This window comes from Pristiophorus japonicus, chromosome 10 (assembly GCF_044704955.1).
Source record: "Pristiophorus japonicus isolate sPriJap1 chromosome 10, sPriJap1.hap1, whole genome shotgun sequence".
NCBI lineage: Eukaryota > Metazoa > Chordata > Chondrichthyes > Pristiophoridae > Pristiophorus > Pristiophorus japonicus.
The window spans coordinates 200742341-200755194 of record NC_091986.1 but is presented as its reverse complement, the minus strand read 5'-3'; the positions used below and the strand labels follow the sequence as shown (position 1 = coordinate 200755194).

Sequence of the window (12854 nt, the reverse complement as noted above, 5' to 3'; positions counted from 1 at the left end):
GCTTTACATGTGCATGTGCAGACCAATGACATCATTGAGACCCGACTGTGATTTTAACTCAGGCCTGAGCAGGGAATCCACCTGGAGTTAAAATTGGGGCCTAGCTGCTAAAATAGCGCAATGTTTAAATTGGCCAGACCCTTTAAGGCCTCTTGTTTGGAAGCGATCATGTGTATTCGTAGTGTCAATTAGAAAGCAGCTGTGCTTGCCTGTAAATTTCAAGCTCCAAGTCAGAAGAAACCAGCTGGCTGGCTTTCTCCTTTTCAAACAGGTTTTGTATCTGTATCAAGTATGTCACTTTGAAGTTTGGAGTTAGAGTATTACATACTTGCTAGATGCAAATCTTTTCAATTGGGAGATATGATATGGGTTCATGTGCGCTGTTTTCAAATGTTCATGGCAAATGAGCCAAAGGTGGGCAGAGGAAACGTTACAAGGACACCCTCAAAGCCTCTCTGATAAACTGCAACATCCCCACTGACACCTGGAAGTCCCTGGCTATAGACCGCCCTAAGTGGAGGAAGTGCATCTGGGAGGGCGCTGAGCACCTCAAGTCTCATCGCTGAGAGCATTCAGAAATCAAGCGCAGGCAGCGGAAAGAGCGTGCGGCAAACCAGTCCTACCCACCCCTTCCCTCAACGACTATCAGTCGCACCTGTGACAGGGACTGTGGTTCTCATATTGGGCTGTTCAGCCACTTAAGGACTCATTTTTAGAGTGGAAGCAAGTCTTCCTCGATTTCGAGGGACTGCCTATGATGATGATGATGATGATTTCAAATGTTACCACAAGAGCACTGAAAAAGACTGGAGTTTATATTAGCTCTGGTGTTCATACGTGGGATTCCAAATATTGGCCCGAAATTTGCGATCAGCGGCCACGCAAAGGTACTCGTGGCTGGCTCCAAATAAGCTTTGCACAAAGGTCTCTATGTCTACAAGCTTTGGTTTTCCAACATGTAATTTAAATCAATGGAGTATAGTGGGGATAGAAACATAGAAACATAGAAAATAGATGCAGAAGTAGGCCATTCGGCCCTTCGAGCCTGCACCACCATTCAATATGATCATGGCTGATCATTTTTGCAACTTTAGTACCCATTATGCTTTTTCTCCATACCCCTTGATCCCTTTAGCCGTAAGGGCCACATCTAACTCCCTTTTGAATATATCTAACGAACTGGCCTCAACAACTTTCTGTGGTAGAGAATTCCACAGGTTCACAACTCTCTGAGTGAAGAAGTTTCTCCTCATCTTGGTCCTAAATGGCTTACCCCTTACCCTTAGACTGTGACCCCTGGTTCTGGACTTCCCCAACATCGGGAACATTCTTCCTGCATCAAAACTGTCCAATCCCGTCAGAATTTTATATGTTTCTATGAGATCCCCTCTCATTCTTCTAAATTCCATTGAATATAAGCCTAGTCGATCCAGTCTTTCTTCATATGTCAGTCCTGTCATCCCGGGAATCAGTCTGATGAACCTTCGCTGCATTCCCTCAATAGCAAGAATGTTCTTCCTCAGATTAGGAGACCAAAACAATATTCAAGGTGTGGCCCTGTACAACTGCAGTAAGAGCTCCCTGCTCCTATACTCAAATCCTCTCGTTATGGAGGCCAACATGCCATTTGCCTTCTTCACCACCTGTTGTACCTGCATACCAACTTTAAATGACTGATGTACCATGACACACAGGTCTCATTGCACCTCTCCTTTTTCTAATCTGTCACCATTCAATAATATTCTGCCTTCCTGTTTTTGCCACCAAAGTGGATAACCTCACATTTATCTACATTATACTGCATCTGACATGCATTTGCCCACTCACCTAACCTGTCCAGGTCACTCTGCAGCTTCTTAGCATCCTCCTCACAGCTCACACTGCCACCCAGCTTAGTGTCATCTGCAAACTTGGCGATCCCCTAACGCATGCTGCTGTGATGTCAACAAGCTGCCGAAGTAGCCAATCAAAATGCAGAATTCTGATAGAGAGCAAACCACGAAGTGGGCAAGCTCTTAAAATCCTCAATTTTAAAAAATGTTACAGAGAGCCAAAAAAATATTGGGGCTCTCACATGGGGAAAAGGCAAATGTGAAATAAACATGAACAAACTTAAAAAATATATATTTTAAAAGTTTCTTAAAAAGTTACATTTGTATTAAAATGTTTTATTAAAATTGGACACTGCACAACATTTTTATTAGTTTTTCAGGCCCATAACATTTGTTTAGCAGTCAATATGCTGTTAAAACCCCAGTTATACCTAATCCGTTTGGATCTGTTAGTGGGGAATTTAACAGCGTACTTACTGCGGAAGAGCCGAAGTTGGTTTCCCTGATTTGAGAGATTTCACTGATTGCCGGCTCTGTTGTTGGGGGTGTGGGGCGGGTAGTGGAGGCACTGCTGTCAATGACAGACCGCAACTTCAGGATTTCTGCCTGCGCGCACGCCAAGTCCCGAAGTTGCGGTCGGTTTCCGAGGTGGAATGATGGCGAACCAGTTCGCCATCATCTGGACCGCAAGTTCTGAGCCATTATCTTTCCAATGAACAGACTAACTGGCCATTTATCTTATTGGAGCCTGTGGGATATTGCTGTGCCATGTTGGCCTGCATGATTATGGTCACACTTCAAAATTATTCGCAGCGGTGAAGCGCCTTGGAACATTCAGGGGACTGCCTGCCTCTCTTCCGCTCTTACATCCGGTCCAGGGTGTCCTTGGAGATGGAGCACGCGGTGTCCACCGGTACGCTCGCGGCCTTCCGCGAGAGGTGGGCACCGGAGGGACTGGAGTGCATCATCACGCCCGGCAACCAAATTTTAATTTGATTTTACGTTTTTAAGTATAATTTGTTTTAATTGCCGGTGCTTTTAGTGTCCCCCTTCCCTTTTATAGGGGGCACTGGAAAAATTTGATTTTAGCGCCCCAAAAAAAAACCAAAAAACAAAAAAAAAAAAAGGGGCCTTGAAAATGTCTGGAGTGTCACCCAGGTCGGGTGGCACCGTTTAATGTTTTTTATGTTTTGCAGGTAAACTCAAAAGAGTTTCAGGGGATATGAAAGGCTCTGTATAAATGCAAGTGCGTTCTTCCTTTCAATAGTTAACCATCAGCCGATCTCAGAGTCTGGTGTAAACATCCTGCATCAGATTTGAGATGCTGCCAAGTTTACTTGCAGCCAGTTTTGTTTTATCTTTAAACAAACATTAAAATCCCCCGTGAGTGCATTCAGGTGTCAGTGCAGATAACAAACCCCCAAGAAATATGCATCCGCAGCGATTGTGGAGGCAGAAAAAGTTTTCCACAAGCACCAATATTGCTCCGTGGGGTAAGCATTGGCACAGAAACTTGTAAAACAGCAGTAATGTGTAACCCATTAATTGGGCAAAAAGGAGCCAATAGTCAGACAGGTGTTAAATACAGTCTTCGAGAGTGGATAAGCATGTGTTCTTTGACAGCCAGGCTGCTTTTGTCTGCTTTGCTCCAGACTGATAACCAGCCCCAGTGATCTCCGGCCACACAGGCCAGCCCTTCCACTCATATAAATGGTTATGCAAAGAGCGGCTTATTGAAATTGATTTTATCTGGTAGAAATATTAGTCTTAACACTTTTTAACGAATTGTATATTATTTCCTAGCATGAAAATTGTTTGGGAAAGTTTGCATTTAAAATGATTTTGCCACGGCCTCTGATACTGTCGTCGTTTTTTTTTGTGGCAGGGATCGCAAACATGGCGCCCTGGGAGTTAACCTTTAAAGGGACTTACTTGTTGATTTTACTGTTCAAGTATTACTCAAAACAAACAATTCGAAAATAAGTTTTTACTGTTAAAATCGGGATTTTTTTTTGTGTTTAGGTATTGTTGACCAAGTTTTGAAGAAAGACCCGCCGAGAAATGCTGCTGACATTATTTTTCAAAAACTGTTTTTGACACTTGCTTCCAAACTTCTAACATATACATATCAATGTTAGACTGCTGTTAACCATAGAGTATTTTGAGGAAGGTGCGAAGGTGCTGTGAATGGGGGTTCGGGGTCCAAAAGAGCCAAGGGCCCAGGGGCAGCACGGGCCAGCCCACACTGCGATATGTGTGCGCTCTAGGTCCATTCATCAGAGTAGGTCTCCAGTCGTCCTGGTTAACTCTTGCCACTGGATAAAGGCCTAGCTCTGTCATGCCTGTGTGGTGGCTGATGTGCAATGGTCACCGCACGTTAAAAAAATCCACGCACAGACATCTTCCACCCTTCAGTTGGAGTTCAGGACTGGAACATCGGGTCCTTCATTGAAACATCTGTGAATATCTTCATTGAAACATCTGTGGATGCAAGTCATCCTCGTTCGAGGGACCGCCTATGATGATGGTTCTTTGTATTTCTATATAGGCCATGACTTTGTGCAACAGTGTGTTAGCTGTGGCTCAGTGGGTAGCACTCTCGTCTCTGAGTCAGAAGGTTGTGGGTCCAAGTCTAACTCCAAGGACTTGAGCACAGAAATCTAGGCTGACATTCCAGTGCAGTGCTGAGGGAGTGCTGCACTGTCGGAGATGAGACGTTCAACCGAGGCCCCATCTGCTCTCTCAAGTGGACGTAAAAGATCCCATGGCACAATTTCGAAGAGCAGGGGAGTTATCCCCGGTGCCCTGGCTAATATTTATCCCTCAGTCAACATCACAAAAACAGATTATCTGGTCATTATCACATTGCTGTTTGTCGGAGCTTGCTTGTGCGCAAATTGACTGCCGCGTTTCCTACATGACAACAGTGACTACACTCCAAAAGTACTTCATTGGCTGTCAAGCGCTTTGAGACATCTGCTTACTGTGAAAGGCGCAATATAAATACAAGTGTTTCTTTCTTTTTTAATATTTTTAACATTTGCAGATTTTATGAAAGACAGCACTTCAACATAATACAAGCGATAACTGAACATAAGGAGTGCATGTTTCATGTCTTTATTTATTCAATTGTAATATCTTACATGGTACGGTAGCATAGTAGTTATGTAACTAAACGTGAGTTCAAATCCCACCATGGCAGATGGAAATTTAAATTCAGTTAATTAAATAAATCTGGAATTGTAAAACTAGTATCAGTGATGATGACCATGAAACTACCGGATTGTTGGAAAAACTCATCTGGTTCACTGATGCCCTTAGGGAAGGAAATCTGCCGTCCTTACCCGGTCTGGCCTATATGTGACTCCAGATCCCACAGCAATGTGGTTGACTCTTAACTGCCCTCTGAAATAGCCCAGTAAGCCATCCAGTTGTACCAAACCGCTACAACAAAGTCAGCATTGTGGGAACACCTTCATCACACAGACTGCAGCGGTTCAAGAAGGTGGCTTACCACCACCTTCTCAAGAGGTGATTAAGGATGGCAATAAATGCCATGCCAGTGACGCCCACATCCCATGAATGATTAAAATACACCAAATATGAGCATCAATTAATCCCTCTTGTAACAGCAATAGTTTACATTCCTCTAGGTTTTTCAAGAGCAACTTTACCCCTTTTATTTCCTTAAAAAAAACATTTGGTAATATCTTTTGAAATGTGGAGTTTCACTATAATGTGTCCGAACAGCTCAGTTAGTTCATGTTTTCAGAGGTTTTTCTGACATTCCTTATCCTTATCCAATTCAGTTTATTTAATCTGTTATTTATTTCCGAAGTACCTGTCTTTCTGTGTAAATATTGTCCTATTTTACCGCAGGTAGGGACAGTAGAATGGACAAACTCTCTCAGATCCGGGATTCAGTGTGCTGCGATTAGCTTCAACAATTCCTTACCTGAACAGACCAATTTCCAGAAATTTCAGAAATCCGGTAAGTATGAACAAATGTTCGATTCCTGGAGGAAAAAAAAATAAGGAAGCGACTAGTAATATTTTAAAAGCGAGCGACCCACCCAAAAATTAGGAAATGTGCCTTAAGTGTCAGCCATGGCTCAGTGGGCAGCACTCTTGTTTCTGAGTCAGGAGGTTGTGGGTTCAATTCCGACCTGAAAGATTTGAGCACAAAATCTAGGCCGACACTCCAATGCAGTACCGATGGAGTGCGGCACTGTTGGAGGTGCCAGCTTTCCAATGAGACTATAATCAAGTCTGCCCTCTTAGGTGGATGTAAAAGATCAAAGAAGAGCAGAGGAGTTGTCCCCAGTATCCTGGCCAATATTTATCCCTCAATCAACATCACTAAAACAGATGATCTGATCATTATCACTTTCCTGTTTGTGGGAACGTGCTGTGCGCAAATTGGCTACTTCAAAAAAGTACTTAATTGTCTGTAAAGTGCTTTGGGACCTCCTGTGATCGTGAAAGGCGCCATTTAAATGCAAGTTTTTCTTTAAAATCCATGGAGGGTGTAATCCAGACAATGTTCGTATCTTGGGATTTCAACTGTGAAATCCACAGGTGCATTTTACCGTTCTCTCTGGGAAACTGGAGAACTGAGGTGTGCTGAGTGAGAACCAATGACGTAACGGTACCAAATGGGAAAATAAGTGTTTTAAATATTTGTGTAAAGTTAAACGTGGTCAATCACTCTGAGTAGTGGCGTGTTTTAGCACCTTGTAAAGTTACTCGCTGTCAGTCTCTTTCAGCTTTTCATGGACCTGTTGGGCACTTTACAGCCATGGCATTTCCAGCATTCGCTGTTTACTTTGCAAATCGGGCAAGCTGACGCCGTTAATGGAAAATTCCTCTGTTGTCTTTTCGCTGGCGCTCTGCAATTGCTTCAAAATGAGGTAGAGTGATCTGAAGTTAAAGATGTTTTTGCACCAGTTCCTGTGTGTAGCCTGCAAGAGCTTAGCTGAAGTAGATAGGAATAGATGTGGTTCACACCTTTCTCATGACTTGTCTCCATTGCCAGGTTTGTTTGTTTTAACAACTCACTCTTGTTTAGTCCCACGGACGCTCAGAATAACAACGGGGACAAAACAATAAAGCGCTTCCCACAATTATCTGCAAGCATATTCAAATTTTTTGCCTATCGGTTTTGGAGCACCGAGCGGAGTTGGTGAACAAATTGTGGAAAACGGTAAGTTGATAAAAGGACGACAAAGGGTAGACCACGGCTCAGCCTGTACTCACACCCTCAAATGGTGCTGTGTAGAACTGTCTAAAAAGTTCACTTATTCGGCGCTGTTGATATTAATACAGTGAACATCCGAATTATTCTATCTGAGATCAGTAATTGAAATATTTCAAGCTAATTTATAAATCGACATTATAAACCTTAAACTGAAACACAAGACAGTGGCACATTCTTGTTACCTACTGTCTTAGCTGTTTTTGAAAGGGACAGCATGTTATCTTATAGTCATTTAAAGTAATAGGTCGGCTGTTTTGGTTCATCTTCGCCCCAAAGCAACATGCTCCCTCCAGCAGGCGAGTCAAAGAGGTAACGCGGCGGTTCTCTGGATCCTGGGTATATTTATTCAGGAGATCGGTACCCAAGGGAGTGGTGCCCAGAATGAGTGGTGTCCCGAGGGAGTGGTGCATAAGGGAGAGTGTGGTGCCTAAGGGAGTGGTGCCCAGGGGGTGGGGGAGAGTGTGGTGCCCAGGGGGAGTGGTGCCCAGGGGAGAGGTGCCCAGGGGAGAGGTCCCCAGGGGGAGAACTGCTCTCTGCAATCAATCATAGGTACTTTGAAAACAGCAATGCGGTTAATAAAAGTGGGACTCTTGTAAATGCCGCTTACCCATGCCCCCACCTCCAGCCCTTCGCCTATCTCAACCCTTAAACGAAGACATTTTCAGAAGTTTCATATTTTAAGGAATGCGCACGCCGCGAGCTGAGATCAGTCAAGCGTTTTGACCACATTCGGTGTGAGTCCCACGGTTTTGCTGCTCCGGAACGAACGCTCCGGCTGCTTCTGTGGTTTGCGTCCGTTTTCAGGAGAAGCAATTAAAAGGTCCTTAACATGTAAAACACTTCATGGGTCTCAATCCTAAGACGCATTAAATGCCACCTCTGTTAATAAAAGGGTCCACGGAACGTCAAAGAGCTATAAAATCTCCACTAAATTTAAGTCATATTTCGACCAATCTAATTTTGAGATAAGATAGCTCTCCTCGTTTAATTCTAAATGTTCTCTCTCCGACAGGCAGCAGAGTTCCAGAGCATCATGTTCTCAATATCTGAATGAGTATCCCTGTGCATGCATTTCGAGACATGTGGAATATTGCATTAATGTGCTTGTTCTGAAATGGGGTTTGTTTTACAAGACATTCAATTACAATTCTGATGAAGGGAGGAGAGGCGGGGGCCGAGGCCGGGGGGTAATTCCAGGCACTGATCAGGAGAGTATATTCCCTCGCCCTTGATTCTTAGCACTTGTCTAAAATCTCGTTACATGAAGTAATTAATGCACGCGTGCTGAGTGTTCGCCGAATTTGCAGGAAGAGCAACATGCTTCAAAGTACCGCCACCGCCGTTCCTTTCAAAGGCTTTCTTCCACCCACCCTCCCCATCTCACCCCCCTCTCCCGCCACACACCCCGTGCCCTTTACACTGCCCTTGAGCGAGTTATGAACATTTATAGTTTGCGGGACAAAACTTGCAGTGTGTATATTAAAGTGCAAAGCAAAAGATGGGCGCAAGGGTCGGTTTGCTGCTCAATTCCCTTCAGAAGGTTCCCCGAGTCAGAAGGTTGTGGGTGCAAGTCCCACACCAGAAAACTTGAGCACAAAAATCTGGTGTGGGACTTGAACCCACTCCAGTGCAGTGCTGAGGGAGTGCTGCACTGTCGGAAATGCAGTGGAGGCACCATCTGCGCTCTCAGGTGGACCTAAAAGATCCCATGCCACTATTTTGAAGAAGAGCTGGGGAATTATCCCCAGTTCCCAGCTAATATTTATCCTTCAAACAATATCACAAAAAACAGATTATCTGGTCATTATCACATTGTGCTGTGCGCAAATTGGCTGCCACCTTTCCAAAAGCGACTACACTTCAAAAGTACTTCATTGGCTGTAAAGCGTTTTGGGATGGCGTGAAAGGCGCTGTATTAAAGTAACTTGCTGAGGATTTCAAGCTCGCTAGTACAGTAGTAAACTTGGTTAAAAAATCAAGCCACAGGAGTGAATTACTTTCTTTTAAAGTTCACAAATTAAACATATAGACCGAGACTAGTGTAAAGTCAAAATCTTCCCACACAAAAAAAGGATCTATGTTTAGTGTGTGTGTGTGTGTGGCGTATTTCACTAGATTTTAAATCAAAGATTTTCTGCTGATCCCTATGAAAAGGTCCAAACAACGAGGAACAGATAAACAGATCAGATCACATATGAAAAATTTCATTGGGAAAATGTATTTATCGCTGCGAAATTCGAGCGGAATTCCCCGCAGTTTTCCTGGCATTTGTTAAAATCAATTTTTAACGGCTTTTGAGCTCCCCCACCCCGTCTAATTGTTTTCATTTGCTATGAAGATTATATTTGTTTTTAGTCACTGAGACCTATTCGGCTGTTAGACTAGGAGGCGAGCTGTGACAGTGCAGCATTCTTATTTTCATTTTTATTAAATTCTCTTCGGACTTTCAATTCCCTGTAGCCATCGAGGGTCCCAAAAGGCGAGGAATAAAATATTGTTACGTTTGGTAACGCAATTTCCCTTGCTTGCCTTCAACGACCTCGTGGTTCAATTTCCAACTCTTCCCTGGGGACTCGCTATATTATAACGCATTATATCCCACGGAGAGGCTCGCGTATCCCCGCATTGTTGAGGCAACTTGACTCGAGCCGGAATATTCAACGGCTCCTTTTTGCACACAACAAAAATAGCGTGATGGATGCAAGGCTAAATGTTTTGACTAGTGTACACCAAAAGGAAGACGATTTAAATATTTATTGGAGAGAGAGATTTTATGACCCGCTCCATCTTGTACCAAATTCTACTTCGCAAAGTGTGGAATCAATTTTTTTTAGTGTCCATTTGGTTTAAGTCCACTTTCAAATAGATTTTGAAAATCATCCCTGCATATCAATTTCGTTAATGTTTTCCAAAATTGCGGGAAGGTTCGACATTGTCACTAATGTAACATTTGCGTTTGACATAAAAGGTTACATTTTTACCTAACTTTCCCGGGATGTCAGTTACGGGTTTGTAAATGAATGTAAAATTAGATTAGAAAAGGAAATACAAATTGTGGCGGGATAAAGACTCCGCGTTTTTTTTTAATTAAAAAAAGTGAAACATAACTTAAATGCGGCAACGGTCGGTGCGCACTCTCCCAGCTGCAGACTGGCAGAAAGTAACAGCCATCATTAAGTGTTGGTGTTACTCCAAATCTAGATGAATTGTGTTACCTCATAATAATCCGGTGACCAAAGATTCCTATCCACATATTTTGCCTAATCGAGGTATGTGCAGGAAGCGTTGCACGGGCATAAACACACTAGTACAACACCGCGGCTTTGTCAATTGCTTCAGACAAACTCATAACGGCTCACTAGACTTCGTCTTTAAAAGAAACTCATCGAATATTTGCCTCAGTGTTGGGTTGTACTTGAACTTCGATTTTAAAGTATGTATTTGTGTCAGATGTCTAAAGTTGGATCCTGCGAAATTGGACGAACGATGTGCCTTTTATTGGGTCAATGATACCTTGCTAAACTGATCCTTCACATTTGTGCATTGGACAGGTTGAAGAGACGTGATGTACACACGGGGATTAACCGAATGGATGGGATGTGGTTGGGACCGGGTGGCAGGCACTACACGTCTAGTCAGTAACACTTCTGAAATTGTCGCTCCCGAGTATACCTCGACCAGGTGCAACCTATCCGCGCCGGCCAAAACCCACTGTTTACAAACAGGCGGAATCCGCATGCAGTTCGTCCATTCAATGTAGCAGGACTGACCTCAGATGCGAACGCCTCAAGGGAGAGCCAGTACAATAAATAAACTCTCTCCAAGAGGGCCAGCTGAATTTTCCTGCCTCGTTTTCCATTCGTTCGATATTTCGTTGCTGGGAATCAAAACTCAACGCTAAGCCACTCCAGTTCTTCTGATCCTCGCCACTCTCTCAAAGTGGTTGAGTTGATCATTTATTTAAAACAGGCAATTAATATTTATGTTTATTTTTAGTATACTCGATCCTCACCACTTTGTCTCAAAGTGTTTGAAGTTTATCATTTATTTTAAACAGGCAATTAATATTTATGCCTATCTTTAATAAACTCGCCCCCCCCCCCCCCCTTTCCTTTAAATGCCAACTTGTGTTCATACTTACAGCACACACAGGCAATAGGTCCCGGGCACGGTCTCGCTGTCTCGGATCAGGAAGCTGCCGTCTTTGCCTGACGATGCCAATAGGTCCTCGGTCTCTGCCTTGCTGATTCTCCCGTGGTAGACGGGCAATCTCATGGTTTTAGTGAAGGGCCTCTGAGCGACAAAGGTGTTCTCTCTCTCGTCCTTTGCTTCACTGCATGAGGTTGCGGGAGGGGAGTGGTGGGGTGGTTGGAGTATCTTACGCCGTGTGTAGTGCTTACTAACCAGCCTGACTTCCTGAATGAAAACAATACTACGTACAGAGAAGTATAGACAGAGACACTTCCCCATTCTGTACGTGGTTCAAGGAGGCTACAGCTCACATTTTTTATCTTCTCACAATCGAGTTCAAGCATCCGGCTGCTCTACAAATCGACAGTAAACACAGGCCTTCCGATATTTTGCACCTTGCTCTCGAAGTGTTGTTTTATACTCACTGTGCAAGCAGCCTAACTTTAAAAACTTGTGTTTGAGACTTTGAAATAGATTTGTACTGCAGAGGTTGCACGAGTTGGGACAATGGGAATCGGCGAAGAATTCATAAAATCATCGAATGATACAGCGCAGAGGGAGGCTATTCGGCCCATCGTTCCCGTGCTGGCCCTTCTAAAGAGCTATCCAATTAGTCCCACTCTCCTGCTCTCCTCCCCCCCCCCCCCCCCCTTTAAGTATGCCAATATTATTTCACATAATCTGACCAGTTTTATATGGTGGGATTTGTGTGCAGAAAGCCCCGACCAGTTTCGGTGTGCCTTGGCCAAAACGTGAACCCCAGCGCGTGGTTAACAAGGTAACAAGTCCACTCTCTGTATTTGACATCTCTCCTGGAGTGAACCCGCTGCTTGAGCGGCGATTGGCTGCGAGTGTGCATCATTGGAGCGGACCCAGACAATTCAGACAGCAATAGAGTGCGAGGACCTCTAGTGGCACAGCCCGGGGCAAGAAAAAAAAGTCAACCAAACTGTAATTCCTGTACAACGCCACGTGTTTGCAGCAAATCGAGTTGATATTTTGAAAGTTAGTACAATTGACAGTTCCGTTAATAAATACAGAAAATGCTGGAAACACTCAGCAGCATATGTGGGGAGAGAGACAGAGTTAACATTTCAGGTCGATGACCCCGCCTCAGAACTGGAGAAAGTTAGAAATGTAACATTAATAAGTAAGTGTATTCTCAAATCACTGGAGAAATACCACCAATGATGTCTCTGCAAGATCCTGCAAATCCCCTGGGAGGACAGACGCACCAACATTAGTGTCCTCGACCAGGCCAACATCCCCAGCATTGAAGCACTGACGACACATGACCAGCTCCATTGGGCGGGCCACATTGTTCGCATGCCTGACACAAGACTCCCAAAGCAAGCGCTCTACTCGGAACTCCTACACGGCAAGCGAGCCCAAGGTGGGTAGAGTAAACGGTTCAAGAACACCCTCAAAGCCTCCTTGATAAAATGCAACTTCCCCACTAATACCTGGGAGTCCCTCGCCAAAGACCACCCTAAATGGAGGAAGAGCATCCGGGAGGGCGCTGAGCACCTCGAGACTCAACGGCGAGAGTATGACGAAAACAGGCGCAGGCAGCG

The 12854-nt window shown here is 44.1% G+C and overlaps 1 protein-coding gene across 1 annotated transcript in view; it reads right to left on the bottom strand.

Moving 5' to 3' along the window:
• The window catches only part of LOC139274903 (SH2 domain-containing protein 1A-like), a 98696-nt gene extending 87166 nt beyond the window's left edge, over positions 1 to 11530 (bottom strand). Inside the window, exons 1-2 of the mRNA XM_070891630.1 lie at positions 11231 to 11530; positions 5788 to 5848 (exon numbers count right to left, since the gene is read on the bottom strand). Of these exons, the coding sequence (XP_070747731.1) occupies positions 5788 to 5848; positions 11231 to 11364 (195 nt within the window). The 5' untranslated portion in view covers positions 11365 to 11530. The remainder of the gene's footprint in view (positions 1 to 5787; positions 5849 to 11230) is intronic.
• Between the last annotated feature and the right edge of the window lie 1324 nt (positions 11531 to 12854).